The following is a 16088-nucleotide window of genomic DNA, read 5'->3' as shown; positions in this document are numbered from 1 at the left end:
TTTGGGGATGTAGCTCAAGTGGTAGAGCGCTCGCTTAGCATGTGAGAGGTACGGGGATCGATACCCCGCATCTCCAGGGTTTTATATACTAACTTATAACTAATTATAGCTAGATATTACCTTGGTTTTTCTTGCCCAGGGATCACATCAGAGATCACAAAACATCTTTAAACAAACTGTTGACTGTATATAGTGCATATTTTGTCTGCAGGATGATCTTGCAATGCTTGCAACATTGTTATTTACTTCACGACCACTCAAACATTAACTACAGTGCTGTAATGTTCAGTGCTGTAATGCTCACACAATGGAGGGTCGAGCTCTCATCCTAGACTTACCAGTGACTGATAAGTGTAAGACATTGTGATAAGTCACCAGTCTTATCAGAAATGTATTTAGCAAACGATCTAGAGTTTAAGTGCCCGAGTCCATTGTGTTCCTGTATATCTTAACAAACTTTGCAACTAATTCATCAATGCTGTAGCTTGTTAACAGCATTGCTTTTTCAGCTCCTGGGGCGACTGTAACCTGCAACTCCATGGATGAGTGTTGGTGTACATTGTGGGTGTGGTCAGTGTTCAGCTCCTTGGCCACTGTAACCTGTAATCCCATGGAATGGTGTTGGTGTACATGGTGGGTGTGGTCAGTGTTTAGCTCCTGGACCACTGTAACCTGTAACCTCATGGAAGGGTGTTGGTGTACATGGTGAATGTGGTCAGAGTTCAGCTCCTGGGCCTCTATAACCTGACACCCCATGGAAGCGTGTTAGTGTACATGGTGGGTGTGGTCAGTGTTCAGCTCCTGGGCCGCTGTAATCTGTAACCCCATGGAAGATTGTTGGTGTACATGGTGGGTGTTGTCAGTGTTCAGCTCCTGGGCCACTGAAATCTGTAACCCCATGGAAGGGTGCTGGTGTACATGGTGGGTGTTGTCAGTATTCAGTTCCTGGGCCACAGTAACCTATTACTCCATCGATGGGTGTTGGTGTACATGGTGGGTGTGATCAGGTTTCAGGTCCTGGGCCCAAGTAACCAGTAACCCCATGGATGGGTGTTAATGTACATGGTTGGTGTATGTCAGTGTTCAGCTCCTGGGCCACTGTAATCCGTAACCCCCTGGATTTGTGTTGGTGTACATGGTGTGGTGTGGTCAGTGTTCAGCTCCTGCGTCACTGAATTTGTCCCTAATACATGTTGGACCAGTCAATGATCAACCTTAGATTGGTCAGCTAGTACTATTGGAAGTTCTGGAATGGTGGCCGTGAGTGGCTAATGCATATGCTTGGTGAGAGATTTTCCACCTTTTTGAAAGTTTCATGTTTACTTAAAATACAAGATAGAAGCTCTTTGCAAGCGTCCATTAAAAAATTATGGCATTCTTCTTGAATATTTTGAAACTTTTTCTGGGTAATAAAATTGTTTTGTCGGTTAATTGCCAGAAGTATTGAAAATTCGTAACAAAAGTCAACTTTCTCCAGGCCCAGATATTTGGAATTGTAGTCCAAATTAACCTGAAGCTTTGCATGATGAGCATGCACGATTGCCTCCCAACACCTCAACACCTCAAACCAATTGCCTCCCAACACCTCAAACCAATTCTATTTGCTGACGACACAACCTTCATTTACTCCAGTCCTGACCCTCTTGCTCTAAATGCCACAGTAAATACTGAGCTAAATAAAGTCCATCTTTGGCTAACTGCCAACAAACTCACCCTTAACATTGACAAAACCTTCTATATTCTGTTTGGCAATAAATCCTCTAGTCTTATAAATCTCAAAATAAACAATACCCAAATTTGTAACAAATTAGATGGCAAATTCCTTGGCATTCTCATTGACCACAAGCTGAATTTCCAGGGACACATTCTAAATATATCAAAAAAAGTTTCAAAAACTGTGGGCATTCTTTCTAAGATCAGATATTATGTACCACGCCCTGCTCTGGTGACTCTCTATTACTCCCTTATCTATCCTTATCTCAACTATGGTATTTGTGCTTGGGGTTCTACTACCCAAAATCACTTACGTCCTCTAATTACCCAACACAAAGCCGCTATTAGAACAATATCCAACTCTGGCCCCAGACATCACTCGGTACCCCTACTCAAATCTCTTAATATGTTAGATATTAAGTCACTGCACATTCTCTCATGTGTATTATACATATTTAAAACGCTAAACTATAATGCCAATCCTGATCTTAAAAGCTTCATAGAAGGTTGTAACAGAACCCATGAGCACCACACCAGAAATAAATACAGTTTTGATATTCCTAGAGTACGTCTTAATCAAACTAGAAATGCTCTGCAAATCAAGGGGCCCAGAATGTGGAATGACCTTCCCAACCATGTTAAAGACTGTACCTCTCTCAACCAGTTTAAGATAAAAACTAAACACTACCTAATAAATTCCCTGTAATCTACCTCACTCCTCTATTGTCAACCCATGTCTGTTATTTTCTTTTTTTTTTTTTTTTTTTCTTTTTTTTAATCAACACTGTTTGTCAACCTATTGTATTTGTGCTGCTTTTTCAGTCATGTTCCCCCTTTTTTTTATCTTTATTTGTATTTGTTCTCAACATCTTTTATTCTTTATGCTCAATTAGTATTAAGTTCTAGATATTAATGTTTTTTCTTGCCCGAAACGCATTGCGTAATAGTGGCTTTAGGCATTGTATGTACTAGCTCTATCTATATATCAATCCTTTAATGTAACATCACTTGTATGTATATACCTTACCTGAATAAACATCATCTGAAGTTTTCTAAGTCAGTGTGAAGGCTAAACTAACTTGCTTCCTCTTTCTGACGAAGTAAATTCATGCCTTCAAAATCATTTAGGATTGGTTTGAAATATGTGAAATATAGCTTATTGTTGGGATCAGAGCACATTGAAAATAGTTGTCATGCAACATATTTATCACAAGAGGAAGAAGCGATTTGGTAATGAGTTGTTAAAGAATCCCACTGATTTAACAATCGCTTTACGCTTTTTTTAATTAAATTTAATTAAAATATTAGGTACATCTGCATTTGTGCAGCAACCCTAAACTATATAAAGGGGAGTAGAGTGTGTTAAAAAGCTAGCTACGTGATGCAAAAAAATCCCCAACACATAGGATGGTTACTCATACAGAGGCACGTGATAAGCAGTCTTCACTAGCAGACTCCGGGTGCATTATGAGGATATCATCAACACTAGAGTGAATAAGGTAGCACTGATACTAAAGATCCCCCATCTCGCAGGATGGTTAGTCATACAGGGCCGTATGTTTTGTAGCCTGCACTGGCAAATTTTGGGAGCAATATGAGGATATCTTCACGAACACGAGAGTGAATAAAGTAATTGCAAATCTCTAAGTACCTAATGCCTATGGGTCTGATAGGTCTATTATCTAGGCATCCGGTAATGTAGTGTGGGAGATTTGGCCGCAGTTCCTGCTCATACAGTTTGCACCTAAAGTGCTCAGGATTGGAAGATCCGTCACCTGTAGTCATCTGCGACAGATAACGGTAACCCAACCTGATCCTTGCAACCACTGTGTCGAACAGTCTGGTGGACGTTTTATGCAGCCCATAAATGTAGGTTTCAGATCTAAACAAATCATAGCTTTTTATGCTAGTGACACTACCGCTCCTTGCCAACCATCGTGTTCCTGACAAAGGTATTAATGTAAGGGGGTTTTACCCATCATTTATCAATACTTAAATTTCTAAATAACCTTTTCTAGTTATTGATTTGTGGAACAAGCTGTTGCTTTCGATATGACGTATTAATGACAATTAGGTGGGGAAAACTATGGCCCCTTGGGAAGATTACCTTGCCTTGCGATTACTTTTCTCTCGACGGTTCCTGGGATCACCGTCCCCAGGAGACCTGTATCCGACCAAGCCTCCTGTGGTAAGTGGTCAAGTCAATCAGGCTGACGGACGCAGCTTTCATTTGTACACATTACATTATAAAAATATAAATAATCATTATTTTCTTAACATTAATAGCCCAACTTACTTTTATATTATCCCAAAGAGTCGCGTGCAGCGACTTTTCATTAAGGAGAGAGATTAAATCCAGAGTTTAAAGTCTGGGGAAGCTTAGAGTTGTACTTCATATGCTTAACAGGCGGAACCAAGGATCTAAACATCGAGCACAATTGTTTTTAGAAATGTTCTTGACGAAGCATAAATTCTTGATGTGTTACTTACAAGACCTTAAGGGGGTGTAGCTCAGTGGTAGAGCGTTCGCTTTGCATGTGAAAGGCCCCGGGTTCGATCCGCGGCACCTCCAGCCCCTTGGGTATGTAGCTCATGTGGTAGAGCGCTCGCTTAGCATGTGAGAGGTACGGAGATCGATACCCCGCATATCCAGGCTTTATATATATTACCTTGTAACTGATTATAACTAGTAATTATCTCGGTTTTAAATTTTGTTTCCCTTATAACATTATTTTACCTGGGGGTTATTGTTGCTACGGACCTCGAGGAGGAAAGTAAGCCAGCGGGTTATCAGAGATTCCCCAATTTGTCCTTTTGATTTTAACTGTTTGGATCTTAAATTGCAGCAGTATTTTGGATTTCACGGTTCCGAAGGTTTGTGGTTTCATGGGCTTATAACTCTGTGGGTGAAAAAGTGTCTCTCGTTGTAAGTCCAACATTATTGCTTGTTGAACTGGGCCACTGTAACCCGTAACCCCAGCGTAAACACGCTGGCAGAGGTCTCCAGAAACACGGTGGCAAGGGTCTGCTGCAATACTCTGGCAGGGGTCTCCAGCAACACTCTAGCAAGGGTCTTCAGTAACACGCTGGCACAGGTCTCCAGCAACACGCATAACACACGGATCCTGATATAATTGAGGCTTCCACATAAGCTTCAGTTATATCAATCCTTAACAAATGGACATTAATTCCGTCTCGTAACGCAACTTGGCCACCCCGGTATACACGTCGGTCCAATACTTCACTAAGAATGACAGACAAATCAAAGTGTACACTGACTCAGCCACTTGTTCCCACTGGAACACGTCTTGAGTTCAGAACTACCCTTGGTGAACTGAGTCCTGTCGACCAGAGTACCACCCACATCTCTTCTGCGGAGTAAAAGATGAATAGTAAGAAGGAAACTACACAGGGGTTCATAAGATCACAGTCAAGGAACAGAAAATGGGACGGGTACACTCATCAAATGGCGTTGACATCGTAACAGTAGCTTGTTGAGCTTGAAACCATTGCTCTTTGTTTGTGTTACGTTCGACCTTTTGAAGAAATTATCCAGATCAACATCCAACATCTTTCTGCCGCCGCCGCCCCCACCATAACACACATGAGGTGGTGGATGTGGGTCTCACAGCGGGAGTCCACTAGGCCTTTAACATACACTCTGAGAAGGGTCGTTAGTTTGTGTCATGCAGAGTCCTTGAGTAAAGGTATAACCGGTGACTCCGCTTCGCTGCTTCTGAGAGGCACATGAGGAATCTACAATATTTTTAAACAATGCCATCTCACTCCCCCCTCCCCCCTTCCCCGTACACCATCTATGGAATTCCACATACCCGCCACATGCCACATACCACATGCCGTATGGCTAGGAGAGTGGGTAATATGGTAATATGATGTAAGGTAATAGGAGGTCGTGGGAGTCATCTGTTCGTCACTGCCTCAGCTTTCTTAGTTGTGTATTTCCTTGTCATAGACGTGACTTGCGCCCTCCCTCCCTCCCCCCACACACACACATAACACACAAGGGGTAAGGTAGCTCTCACAATGACCTAAGAGGCAACATTAGTCCATGTCAAAAATCGGAGGAGAGAGGATCGGTCGACCCTCTTTGATGATTTGAGTGGTAATGTGGAACATGAGCAGGAGGGGGGAGTATTTGTCAACAATACCCCCCCCCCCACCCACTTCCCTTTACGCGCTCCTCCATCACCTACCACTCATCGGTGAGTGTGTGAGTGTTTCGTAACATTGTCTAGAGTAAGGAAGGCCCACACAAATTCTGTTTATTCTGCGTTAGTTTAAAAAAATATAGGTTGATGGGAATGCTGTTCCATATTAATGTTGATTGTTTTTTTGCAGTACAGAAAGAGGTGTGTATCTGTTCGTCGGTTGCAACCCGTTCTCGCAAATTCGTAAAGTCAATATTGACTTATTAACTCCGTGCATAGGTGATATACTAAACATAATAGATACCCTTAAAAAAATTCATAGAAAACACCGACCTTACCTAACCTTATTAGTATCTTAAGATAAGCATCTTATTGCTTCGTAATTACAATTATTACTTAACCTATACCTATTATAGGTTAGGTAATAATTGTAATTACGAAACTATAAGATGCTTATCTTAAGATACTAACAAGGTTAGGTAAGGTCGGTGTTTTCTATGAATCTTTTTAAGGGTATCTATTATGTTAAGTATGTCACCTATGCACATATTTAATAAGTCAATATTGACTTATTAAATTTGCAGGAACGGGTTGGTTCGTCTCCACCTTAGGAATAAGAGTTTAACACCTGGTGGGTGCCAGCAGCGGGTCTCACATCTGGATTATGCTACCTCTACCATACTCGAAACGGGACTCTCGGATGTTTACGTCAAGGATGTGTGTATTACCACTGCGGGCGCTCCTGCCCACTCCCTCCTCCCTCCTACACTTAGCACTCACCATTCACTTGACATCCCTCAGGGTAACAGCCGACATGCATTTCTCTGTATTCAGAATAATAAATAGTTAGGGAAGTAAACCCATTTACATATTTAATTTTATTATTTTATTAATCACTTAAGACATTTACAACAACAATAATAATAATAATATTAAATAATAAAATAATATTAAATTACGTTAAGTTAGTAAGGATACAGTAGGTTAAGTTAGGTTATATAAGTTAGGTTAGGTTAGTTAAGTTAGGGTAGGTTATGTAAGTTAGGTTAGGTAAGTTACGTTAAGTTAGGTTAGGTAAATTACGTTAAGTTAGTAGGGTTAGGTTAGTTATGTAAGTCAGGTTAGGTTAGGTAAGTTATATTAGATTAGGTTAGGTAAGTTACGTTAAGTTAGGTTAGGTTAAGTAAGTTAGGTTAGGTTAGGTAAGTTAGGATTGTTTAGGTAAGGTAAGGTAGGGTAAGGTTAGGTAATGTTAGGTTAGATAAGTTTGATTAGGTAAGATACATCTTGTAGGGAAAGAATTGGTTAGAATTTGTTTGGATAGGTTAGGTAAGTTACATCAGGGAGCAGGTCGGCCGAGCGGACAGCACCCTGCACACGTGATCCTGTGGTTCCGGGTTCGATCCCGGGCGCCGGCGAGATACAATGGACAGAGTTTCTTTCAACCTATGCCCCTGTTACCTAGCTGTAAATAGGTACCTGGGAGGTAGTCAGCTGTCACGGGCTGCTTCCTGGTGTTGGAGGCCTGGTCGAGGACCGGACCGCGGGGACACTAAAGCCCCGAAATCATCTCAAGATAACCACAAGAAGGGGAGGAATAGGTTAGAATAGGTTTGGTTAGGTTAAATAGGATGATGCATTGTTGTTCAGAGAACAGTTTTAAAATACAGTGACTAAGAAAATTTATTTAACAGAATTGTAAGTTTGATATGTAAATCTTAACTAGTTACATTTGGGAGTGTTATTTATTGCCGGAAGTTATCTTGGAGAACAACTTTGATGAACAACAGAGAGTTAGAGAACAACTTTGATGAACGACAGAGAGTTAGACAACAACTTTGATGAACGACAGAGAGTTAGAGAACAACTTTGATGAACAACAGAGAGCTAGAGAACCACTTTGATGAACGAAGGTGAGTTAGAGAATGGCTTTTATGAATGAAGGTAACTTAGAGAATAACTTTGGTGACTGATGTTAACTTTTAATATCTCTGAGAATAACTTTTTATATCATAGATAATAACTTTTTTTTGGACATGGGTAGTATTTGATGCCTTTGACCGTGTTATTGACTTCTAAGAGTGTGTTATTGACATCTTTGAGTGCGTTAATGATGTCTTTGAGTGTATGCTTGACGTCTTTGAGTGCGTTATTGATGTGTTTGAGCGTGTCTTTGTTGCCTTTGAGAGCATTAATGATGTGTTTGAGTGTTGCATTGATGACTCGAAGAGTATCTTTGATGTATCGAAGAGTGTCTATGAATATATTTTTCACTCCATGAAGTATACTGTTAGTTACGAAAGTGTTGAAAGAAGTTACAATTGACTATTTTTAGTTGAGGGTAAGATTAATTTTAGTTAAGAACAGTGTTGAACGAAGTTACACTTGACTATTTTCAACTAACAGAAGTGTTATTTTAGTTAAGAAACGACCAGAAAACAAGATGAACGTGGCTGTTTTCAGTTGATCGGCGAATAAGTTTAGTTAAGAAATAAGGAAAGTGACTATTTTTTAGTTGATTGGCGCAAGATTTTAGATAAGGAACGTTAGGAAAAGAATGTCTTGGTACATTTGATTTTAAAGAACATGTAAGAGAATGCGGTGTACACAGTGAACATATGGAGAATATAACAAAGAACATAGAGAACATATAAGAGAAGGTGATTAACCCAGTGAACTTTGAGAACATGATAAAGATCATAGAAAACACGTAAGAGAAACTGATGAACACAGTGAACATGCGGAGGAATATGAACTTGCAGAGAACATGAACACATGACAAAGAAACGAGAATATGAAGAATGAATTTGTGAAGAATATGCTACTAACATTGAGAGCATGACAAAGAACATGGCGAACATGACAAAGAACAGAGAATATAAAGAATGAACAATGAACTTTTGAAAAATGTGACAAAGAACATGGAGAATATAACAAAGAAAACATGGAAGAGAAAACAAAGGACACAGTGAACTGCGGGTAACATGAGATAATGAGTATAAAGAGTTGTACAGAAAACATGAGATGAACATGAACACATGACACAAAACACAGTGAACGTGGAAGAGAGGTGAAAAATATGAACGGAATATGCTAAGAACATTATGAGAAAATGGAAAACATGGAGAAACAGGTGAAAATATGATTTGAATGAGCAGAAAACATGAATAGTGAGTATAAAAGTTGTGCAGAGAACATGCGATGCGATGAACATTTGCAGAACATGGAGTGAACACAGAAAACGTGGAAGAGAATGCACAGAACACAGTAAATATGGTGAGAATATACAAATACAGTAGGATTATTGAAGGTTTGGATAAGTTTTAGAATGGGTGAGATGAAAGGGGAGTAGGGGTTAAGGGCGAGGTGAAAGGCGAAAGGGAGTTGGTGGGGGTAAGGTGGGGGAGGTAAGGGGTGGGAAGGTAAGGGGGCGAAGGTCTAATTTAGCAGAAACTTAATACAGAAGAGGAATGCCATAGAGCGACAAAGGGGGATGAAGAATGACCTGCTTCTGAGTAAAATTCATAGAACAATTCTTCTTTGTATAGAACCTGAAGCCATGATTGGTGGTCCAGGACGACACGGCATCAATCGCAAATTGAAGTTGTCGTTGGAGGAAAGGTGAGTCAAGTGTGGCAGTGGGTCCTCTGCCAGGGGGCAGGGGGAGACTGGAGTCATGTGTGACTCCGGGAGAGAAAAAAGGTCAGATGTGTGCAAAAATCTAAGGGACAAGATTCAAGAAGGGGATTACGAGTAAGAAGAAGAGGGAGGAAGATAAGAACCGGAGCTAACAGTCTAAAAGTGTGAACCCAGTTCAGATGCGACCGACACCGGATCCGCCACAACAGAAACACGGAATAATATAGCAACCCATCTTATTACCAAGGATAAAATACCTGAAATCCTTGCACTGTATCCATATTTCGCTTCCAGTAGATAAACGACATATGAGATTAAGAAACAAGTAGTGTATTGTGAGGACTAATAATAAACAGAAGCTCCCCTATGACTCTGTAATATCTCCAATGGCCAAACCATTATGTATTAGTGATAAGACCTACCATTAATATATAATGACTTACTGTAAATATATAGCTCTTGAAATAGAACATTCTCTGTAACTAGCTGACATGTAATTATAAGGTATGAAGGATAGATGAAATTGTTTATGTAATAATCTAAGATGAGGTCTGATAAAGACCTTTTGTGCCCTCTGTAATGCTTTTTGCACTACCGCTCACAGGATAAGTATGGGGTGCACAATAAACTAGCTGCATCCGGCTGCAACAATAAAAAATCAAAGGAACATGGAGGTAAAGGAAGACATAGCCTAAGTAACTCTAGATATATTTTATTGTCCCAATAAACGTACTTGAACTTGACTGGCGAGATATCTGGAACTAACATACCCACTATCTTGGGGATTTTCTTCCAGGTCTGAGGGAGAGGAGTGTCAACTGTAATAGTGGAGACAAGTAGGCAGACGGTTATCTGCCGTCTGGCTATTTGTCTGCCGTCAAATATAAGCTTTGAGACTGCAGTGTTATTTCTCAATATGTGAGTGTAGACCTAGGGTGTTGAATATGTGAATTTAAGCCCACAGTGTTATTTCTCAATATGGGAGTGTAGACCTAGGGTGTTGAATATGTGAATTTAAGCCCACAGTGTTATTTCTCAATATGGGAGTGTTGGCCTTGGGTGGTAAATATATACATTTTGGATTACGGTGCTAGAATTACTCATAATTAAGTATTCTAAGACTAAAGAAAATATTATAAGCAAAACGTTTATTTTTTGCTAATAATCGCAATAGAAAGGCCTCTGCGATTTGCTAATAATCGAAATAGGATAAGAATCGCTGCAAATAAAATTAATATTTTAATATTAATTTTAATAAAATAGAAACGTAAATATTTATTTGAAATGTTAAAAATAAATACATATTGAAGCTCTGTGAGTCTTCACACCAGTTTGTTCCACAAGGAGCGTAGCTGACGGTTCAGTCAATAGATGGCGCTGTTATGGTGGTCTTGGCAGCTTTTGTGGGAAACTTTCTACCTTTCCCCTAAAATGTTGGTGTTGAGTCAACGAGGTGCCCGGCTCGCCTTCACTCCTCAGTCTGTCCTCTGTTGTGTCTGTGGGACCTTCTCTCATACTTTACCTGTTGTTAAAGGTTAGTTGTTATATGTTGCTGCCAAATATTCATGATTTCTAGTGGATTTAATGTGTTTTCTTTATACAGTTTCTGCCTTATATACTGAAATTATTTGCTCTTTTATTAATTAAATATGTGTTCTTACATTTGCTGATACTGTTTAATTTAGTTGTCTATAACCTCCGCTGAGGACCTGCTAAGAAATTACTATTTTTAAAAATGGCTTCTAAATTACGCTTAATTGGTTGTTTCTTTAGATTGGTCATGTTCTCAACAAATCTACCGTTGAGCGAAATGTGAAGACCCCGAGCACATAATATTGGCTTTTAAGTATTGTATTTTAAATAGAACTGGTTTATCGCCTTAGGGTAGTAATAAACGAAGAATTTTTTACCGGTTTTAATAAGCCTTTTAAACAATCGATTGCATAATGAGCTGTTGTATTCTTTCAATGCTCTTTCACTTAAATGTAAATCTTGCTAGATACCAATAACTATATAATGAAATTGCCGGACATATTTAATTGAAGTTGCTACACTATCGGTTAATAACAAATGATCATATTTCTTGGGACATGGTTAAGCTTGAAACTACTGTGGGGATCCCCTAACCACTTTTTTTTTTTTTTTTTTTTTTTTTTTCCCTCACTATGTTCAACACTTAAATATATTGAGCGGCTTAAAGTAATTTACATTAAATTAATCGTACCTTAACTTTTAAAAATGGCTTTATTAGTCTTGCATTCATTGTCTGAGCCGGTTTATGTAATTAACAATCTGTATTATCTGTTTATTTTACTTTTTAAACTTAAATCAAAGTTCTATAATCAGGGTAGTTAATAACGTATGACGTCTAATTACAAACTGCATTTGCCTCCATACAGATGGCGGTACTTGCTCTACTCTTCCTCGGTTGTATCGCCCAGGTAATTTAATATTTTTACACTGTACTTTCGGAAATCTATATAAATGTTGGTTTATTCAAAATCGCTAATCGTAGAATCTCTGTACCAATTGCTTTGAAATTTTGACAACAGCTGCATTCGAATAGGTGCTTCTTTTTATATACCTACTATATAGATGCCAACCCTGTGACGGGTAAAAAAAAAAGTTTTAGAAAACGGCACCATCTGTTACAAAAGCAACCCGTTTTCGAACTTGCTTAGTCAATATTGGCTTATTTAGTAAGTGCATGTGACATAACTGAATATTTTAGTTTACCTTCTATAAAGCTTCATAGAAAACACCGACCTTACCTAACCTTAGTATGTTAAGATAAGCATCTTATTGTTTCTTGTTTACAATTATTACTTGACCTATCAACGGTATAGGTTAAGTAATAATTGTAATTAAGAAGCAATAATATGCTTATCTTAACATACTAAGGTGGTTAGGTGAGGTCGGTGTTTTCTAATGAAGCTTTACAAAGTAAACTAAAATATTCACAATTATTGTCACATATGCACTTATTTAATAAGCCAATATCAACTGTAATAAAGTGCGAAAACGGGTGGCACAAAAGACCGACTCGTGCTATACTAAAGATTTCATTTCAATGTTTCAGATTTCTTCCATAAATTGATTTTTCATAAATTTAGATTTTAACTTTTATTTTGACTTTGCCTTGGAATTGAGCTGTGTTTACCATAACGTTCATTTCTAAAGTTAAAGGTTAGTTATTCCACACCTGTGACTGGTAAAACCTCTTAAGAAACGGAGCTATCTGTTGCACTTAAGAGCAACTTGCATCAAATACACCAGCTTGATCCTTGCATCAAACGTGGTGCTATACTAAATAGGTTAAGATTCATTGCAATGTTTCTTATAGCATTGACAAATTTAGTTTACAGATTTTGATTTATATTGTGACATAGCGTTGGAATAAAGCCGTGTTTACCATACCGTACATCTCAAGTGTACTTTATTTTTTTTTTACTGTTTTATTTTTATACTTCAGTGATGAGAACATCAGATCATTTGGGAATGCATCGGACAAGGGAGTAGAAAATGGAGGACGAGTGGACAAGAGTTGGGGCTGGTGGGATAGATGAAGGGCAAGGGTTATGGGGTGGGGGGGATGAATTGTAGGGGGGCACGAGGGGAGTGAAAAATGGAAGCACGAGGGGAAGGGTGGGAGGGAGTGGAGGACTGAGAGCAGGGGAAAGGTTGCAGAGCCACAGCACCGCGTGGCCAGGTACAGCTAGTATTAATTTTTTTTTAGACAAAGTTGCTCCTCGACAGATCCAGGGTCAGGCATACCAACCTTACGGCACCCACGCGCCCCTGCCAGTCGTCACTCCTACAACCTCCACCGTCACTACTGAGGTTGGTAACATGACATTTAACTTAATTTTACCAACATGTTAATTTACTTTAACATTGTTAATGTTGTATAATATTGCAGACTACCCTGACCCACACTCTGCGGGAGACTACCACCTCTGACGTCTGGGTTACTGAGCAGACAGCGATCACCCTGACGGTCACCCAGACAACCACACAATGGGAGTTTGTTCCCCAGCAGCCACAGACGGTGACCTCTGTGATAAGGGTCACCTCCACACCGGTAGTGTTTGTGACGGCTACGGTGGGGGTCTACCCAGTGAGCACAATGGTCTCTGCCTACAGTCAGTTCGTCACCACAACAGATACGGTTAAATACTGGCAGACCATCACCCACGTAGCTGTCTCTCACGAGGTAACTATGTAGTCTTGAACTTGGTGAGTGTTCATTAACTTTTATTACACACAATTCAATAATGTTCATATTTGCAGATCCAGACGGTCCCTGTGGTAACTACACAAGAACTCGTCCAGGAAATAGTAACTACTATCACTCAAATAGTAACCACTACAATTACTTCCACCACCGCCAGATATTATGCTTAATTTATTGTATGTCTTGACTGATATTAAATCGCATTAATGTACTAAAACTTTAAATTGTTAAAATAAAAGTATTATACAATTTTTTAACTTTTAAATCTAACTTGTTATGCAACGATAACTTCAGGTGTCTTGAGCAGCACATATCATAGTTAAGCAAGACTAGGTACAAAATACTTGAGGGTTTACATTGGTCTTTACACATGCAGGCACTCACTATGGTAAAGACACTTAAAGCTTGAATAAAGTTACGTCAACCAACGACTTTTGAAAAATAACTCCACCTAGCAAAAGTTTTAAGATTGCATAAAAAAATCACTCCTCCTATTTGTCTTTTTTTTTTTTTTTTTTTTTTTTTTTCTTTCTACCTGTAAACATTTTGGTCAAATCGCTAAGAGATTTGCTGGACGAACGTGGTTGGGCATATTAGTTGTGGTTAATGGGTTTTTTTTTTTTTTTTAATCCATGGGTAGCCTCGATGCACAAAGGGGTTTATATTTTATAAGAATACCAGCTCTCAGCATCATAATGACCTCACAGACCAATTAACGTGTATTTAAAGTTGAACTGGACCTGGGTATCTCCTGAATATTGTAAATACCACACTGGTCAGAATATTCAGTTAGAATAAATTAAGAGGCCTTAATACCTTTTATGAAAGGTAGTTCCGAACTGGAGCAAATCTTGATGGGCGGCATATAACGTCCATCATAAGTCTTTGCCAAGATAAGGTTGGGGTACTGTTACTTGTAACAAGTGACTGATCTCCCTATCCTGAGCACTTGAGCGGGAAATACAGAGTAGGACCTGGGTAATGATCTCAACATATCAATGATTGCTTAGTTATTAGAGAATTGACACCTGTTGGCACGAGGAACCTGGAGCTTCTTGGTTTATAAACATAAATATTTTAGAAATAATAAATGCAGCCAGAGCAAGTATTATGGGTACTTTATGCTAAGAATCTCGCATCTTTAACCAGCCCGTTGTCGTGAGAGGGCTTGATAAAAGATTATCAGGGTGTGATGCTCTGGGACGATCCTTTCCTTATGAAGCCTTGTGCTGCAGTTTTTCCACTAATTCTGATCACTTCCCCCACCCCTTCTTCCCCCTCGCCTCATTCTTTCCCACCATTCTCTTGCTATTCATGGTTCTTGCCATTCTTTTAGGACATCTGTTTTGAAGCCTGGGTGTTTACGACGGCACTCGCCCATAGGACTGTTGCCAGACATTGAGGGGCCGTTTTTGTCGATCCTTACATTGCTGAACCCGATCTCGGACTAACGATTCTTAAGGTAGCGATTGCGGAGCGTATACTCTGCATGCACCCTTGGGGGTGTGGGGCAGCCTGTTTCTTGTTAGGTGTCCTATTCTAATTGTGGCTCCATGGTGGGTATCTGGGCCCATTGGTGAATGAAATTACGTAGTTTCTATGCTGCTGAATGATCCCCTTGAAGCATCCCCCCCCCCCCCTCGCTGTTCAGCCCATTGACGCCGTGAGGGGGGGGGGGCTTAGTGGGCGGCTCTCGTTCGGCTTCTCCGGTTGAGACACTGGAACCCGTTGCCCGGTACGTAGTTGCTGGGACACCGGTCTCTTTAAGTCAGAAGCGTAAGCCTGGCTCCTCTCCTTCCTCTTCCCCGGCGGGTAAGAAGGCTTCGCTTTCTTCCTCAGCTCCTCCTCCTGGCTCTGTTGCTCCTTCCCCTCCCGTTTCAGTGCTTGTGCCCCCTGTTCCTGCTATGGAGGTTTCTTTGGACCCTGCTTCCCTTTCGGTTGCTGCTTTTGCTGGGGTGCGCTCCCCTCTTTCTACTCCCCCTCCTCATGCTGCTGTCCTTGACGGATCCTCTTCGTTGTCTCCTCCTCTTCCTCCTCCTCCTCCTCCGGACCCTGCCCGCCCGCCTCTGATCTGTTCTCCCGTTTCCTTCCCTCCGTCTTTGCTCAGTTTACCCATGCCCCCTAACCCTGACTTTGATGACCCTGATCCCGACCCTGATATTCTTTAACGTGCTCTGTTGCTCTTTCGCCTTTGTTTCTTCCTTGTTCTCTGTTTTTGTCCTTTCTCTTCTCGTCGTTGTCCATTCTTCAATGGAACGTTCGAGGTTATTACGCCAATTTCCTCGAACTCCAACTTCTGGTTTCGCGGTTTTCGCCCCTTTGTGTCTGTCTCC

General features: G+C 40.2%; 1 protein-coding gene and 2 non-coding genes across 4 annotated transcripts; all 3 read left to right on the top strand.

Moving 5' to 3' along the window:
- Positions 1-3: 3 nt before the first annotated feature.
- On the top strand, positions 4-76 carry TRNAA-AGC (transfer RNA alanine (anticodon AGC)). Its single transcript has one exon. It is a non-coding gene; the product is annotated as a tRNA-Ala (tRNA).
- Positions 77-4213: 4137 nt separating this feature from the next.
- TRNAA-UGC (transfer RNA alanine (anticodon UGC)) lies at positions 4214-4285 on the top strand. The gene has a single exon. It is a non-coding gene; the product is annotated as a tRNA-Ala (tRNA).
- Positions 4286-10940: 6655 nt separating this feature from the next.
- LOC138351518 (uncharacterized) lies at positions 10941-14006 on the top strand. Of its 2 annotated transcripts, XM_069303329.1 has the most exons (5): positions 10941-11055; positions 11921-11962; positions 13278-13361; positions 13441-13734; positions 13812-14006. In XM_069303329.1, exons 2-5 carry the CDS (start codon positions 11921-11923, stop codon positions 13923-13925), a joined length of 534 nt encoding a protein of 177 aa, XP_069159430.1. In that variant the 5' UTR covers positions 10941-11055; the 3' UTR covers positions 13926-14006. The 2 variants fall into 2 exon arrangements, with proteins under 2 accessions (XP_069159430.1, XP_069159431.1); XM_069303330.1 differs by lacking the exon at positions 13278-13361 and having other exon boundaries at positions 10959-11055.
- The last annotated feature ends 2082 nt before the right edge of the window (positions 14007-16088 follow it).

This window comes from Procambarus clarkii, chromosome 50, assembly GCF_040958095.1.
Source record: "Procambarus clarkii isolate CNS0578487 chromosome 50, FALCON_Pclarkii_2.0, whole genome shotgun sequence".
NCBI classification, from domain to species: domain Eukaryota; kingdom Metazoa; phylum Arthropoda; class Malacostraca; order Decapoda; family Cambaridae; genus Procambarus; species Procambarus clarkii.
Note: the sequence above shows the minus strand (reverse complement) of the source record. Positions and strands in the feature narration are given on the sequence as shown.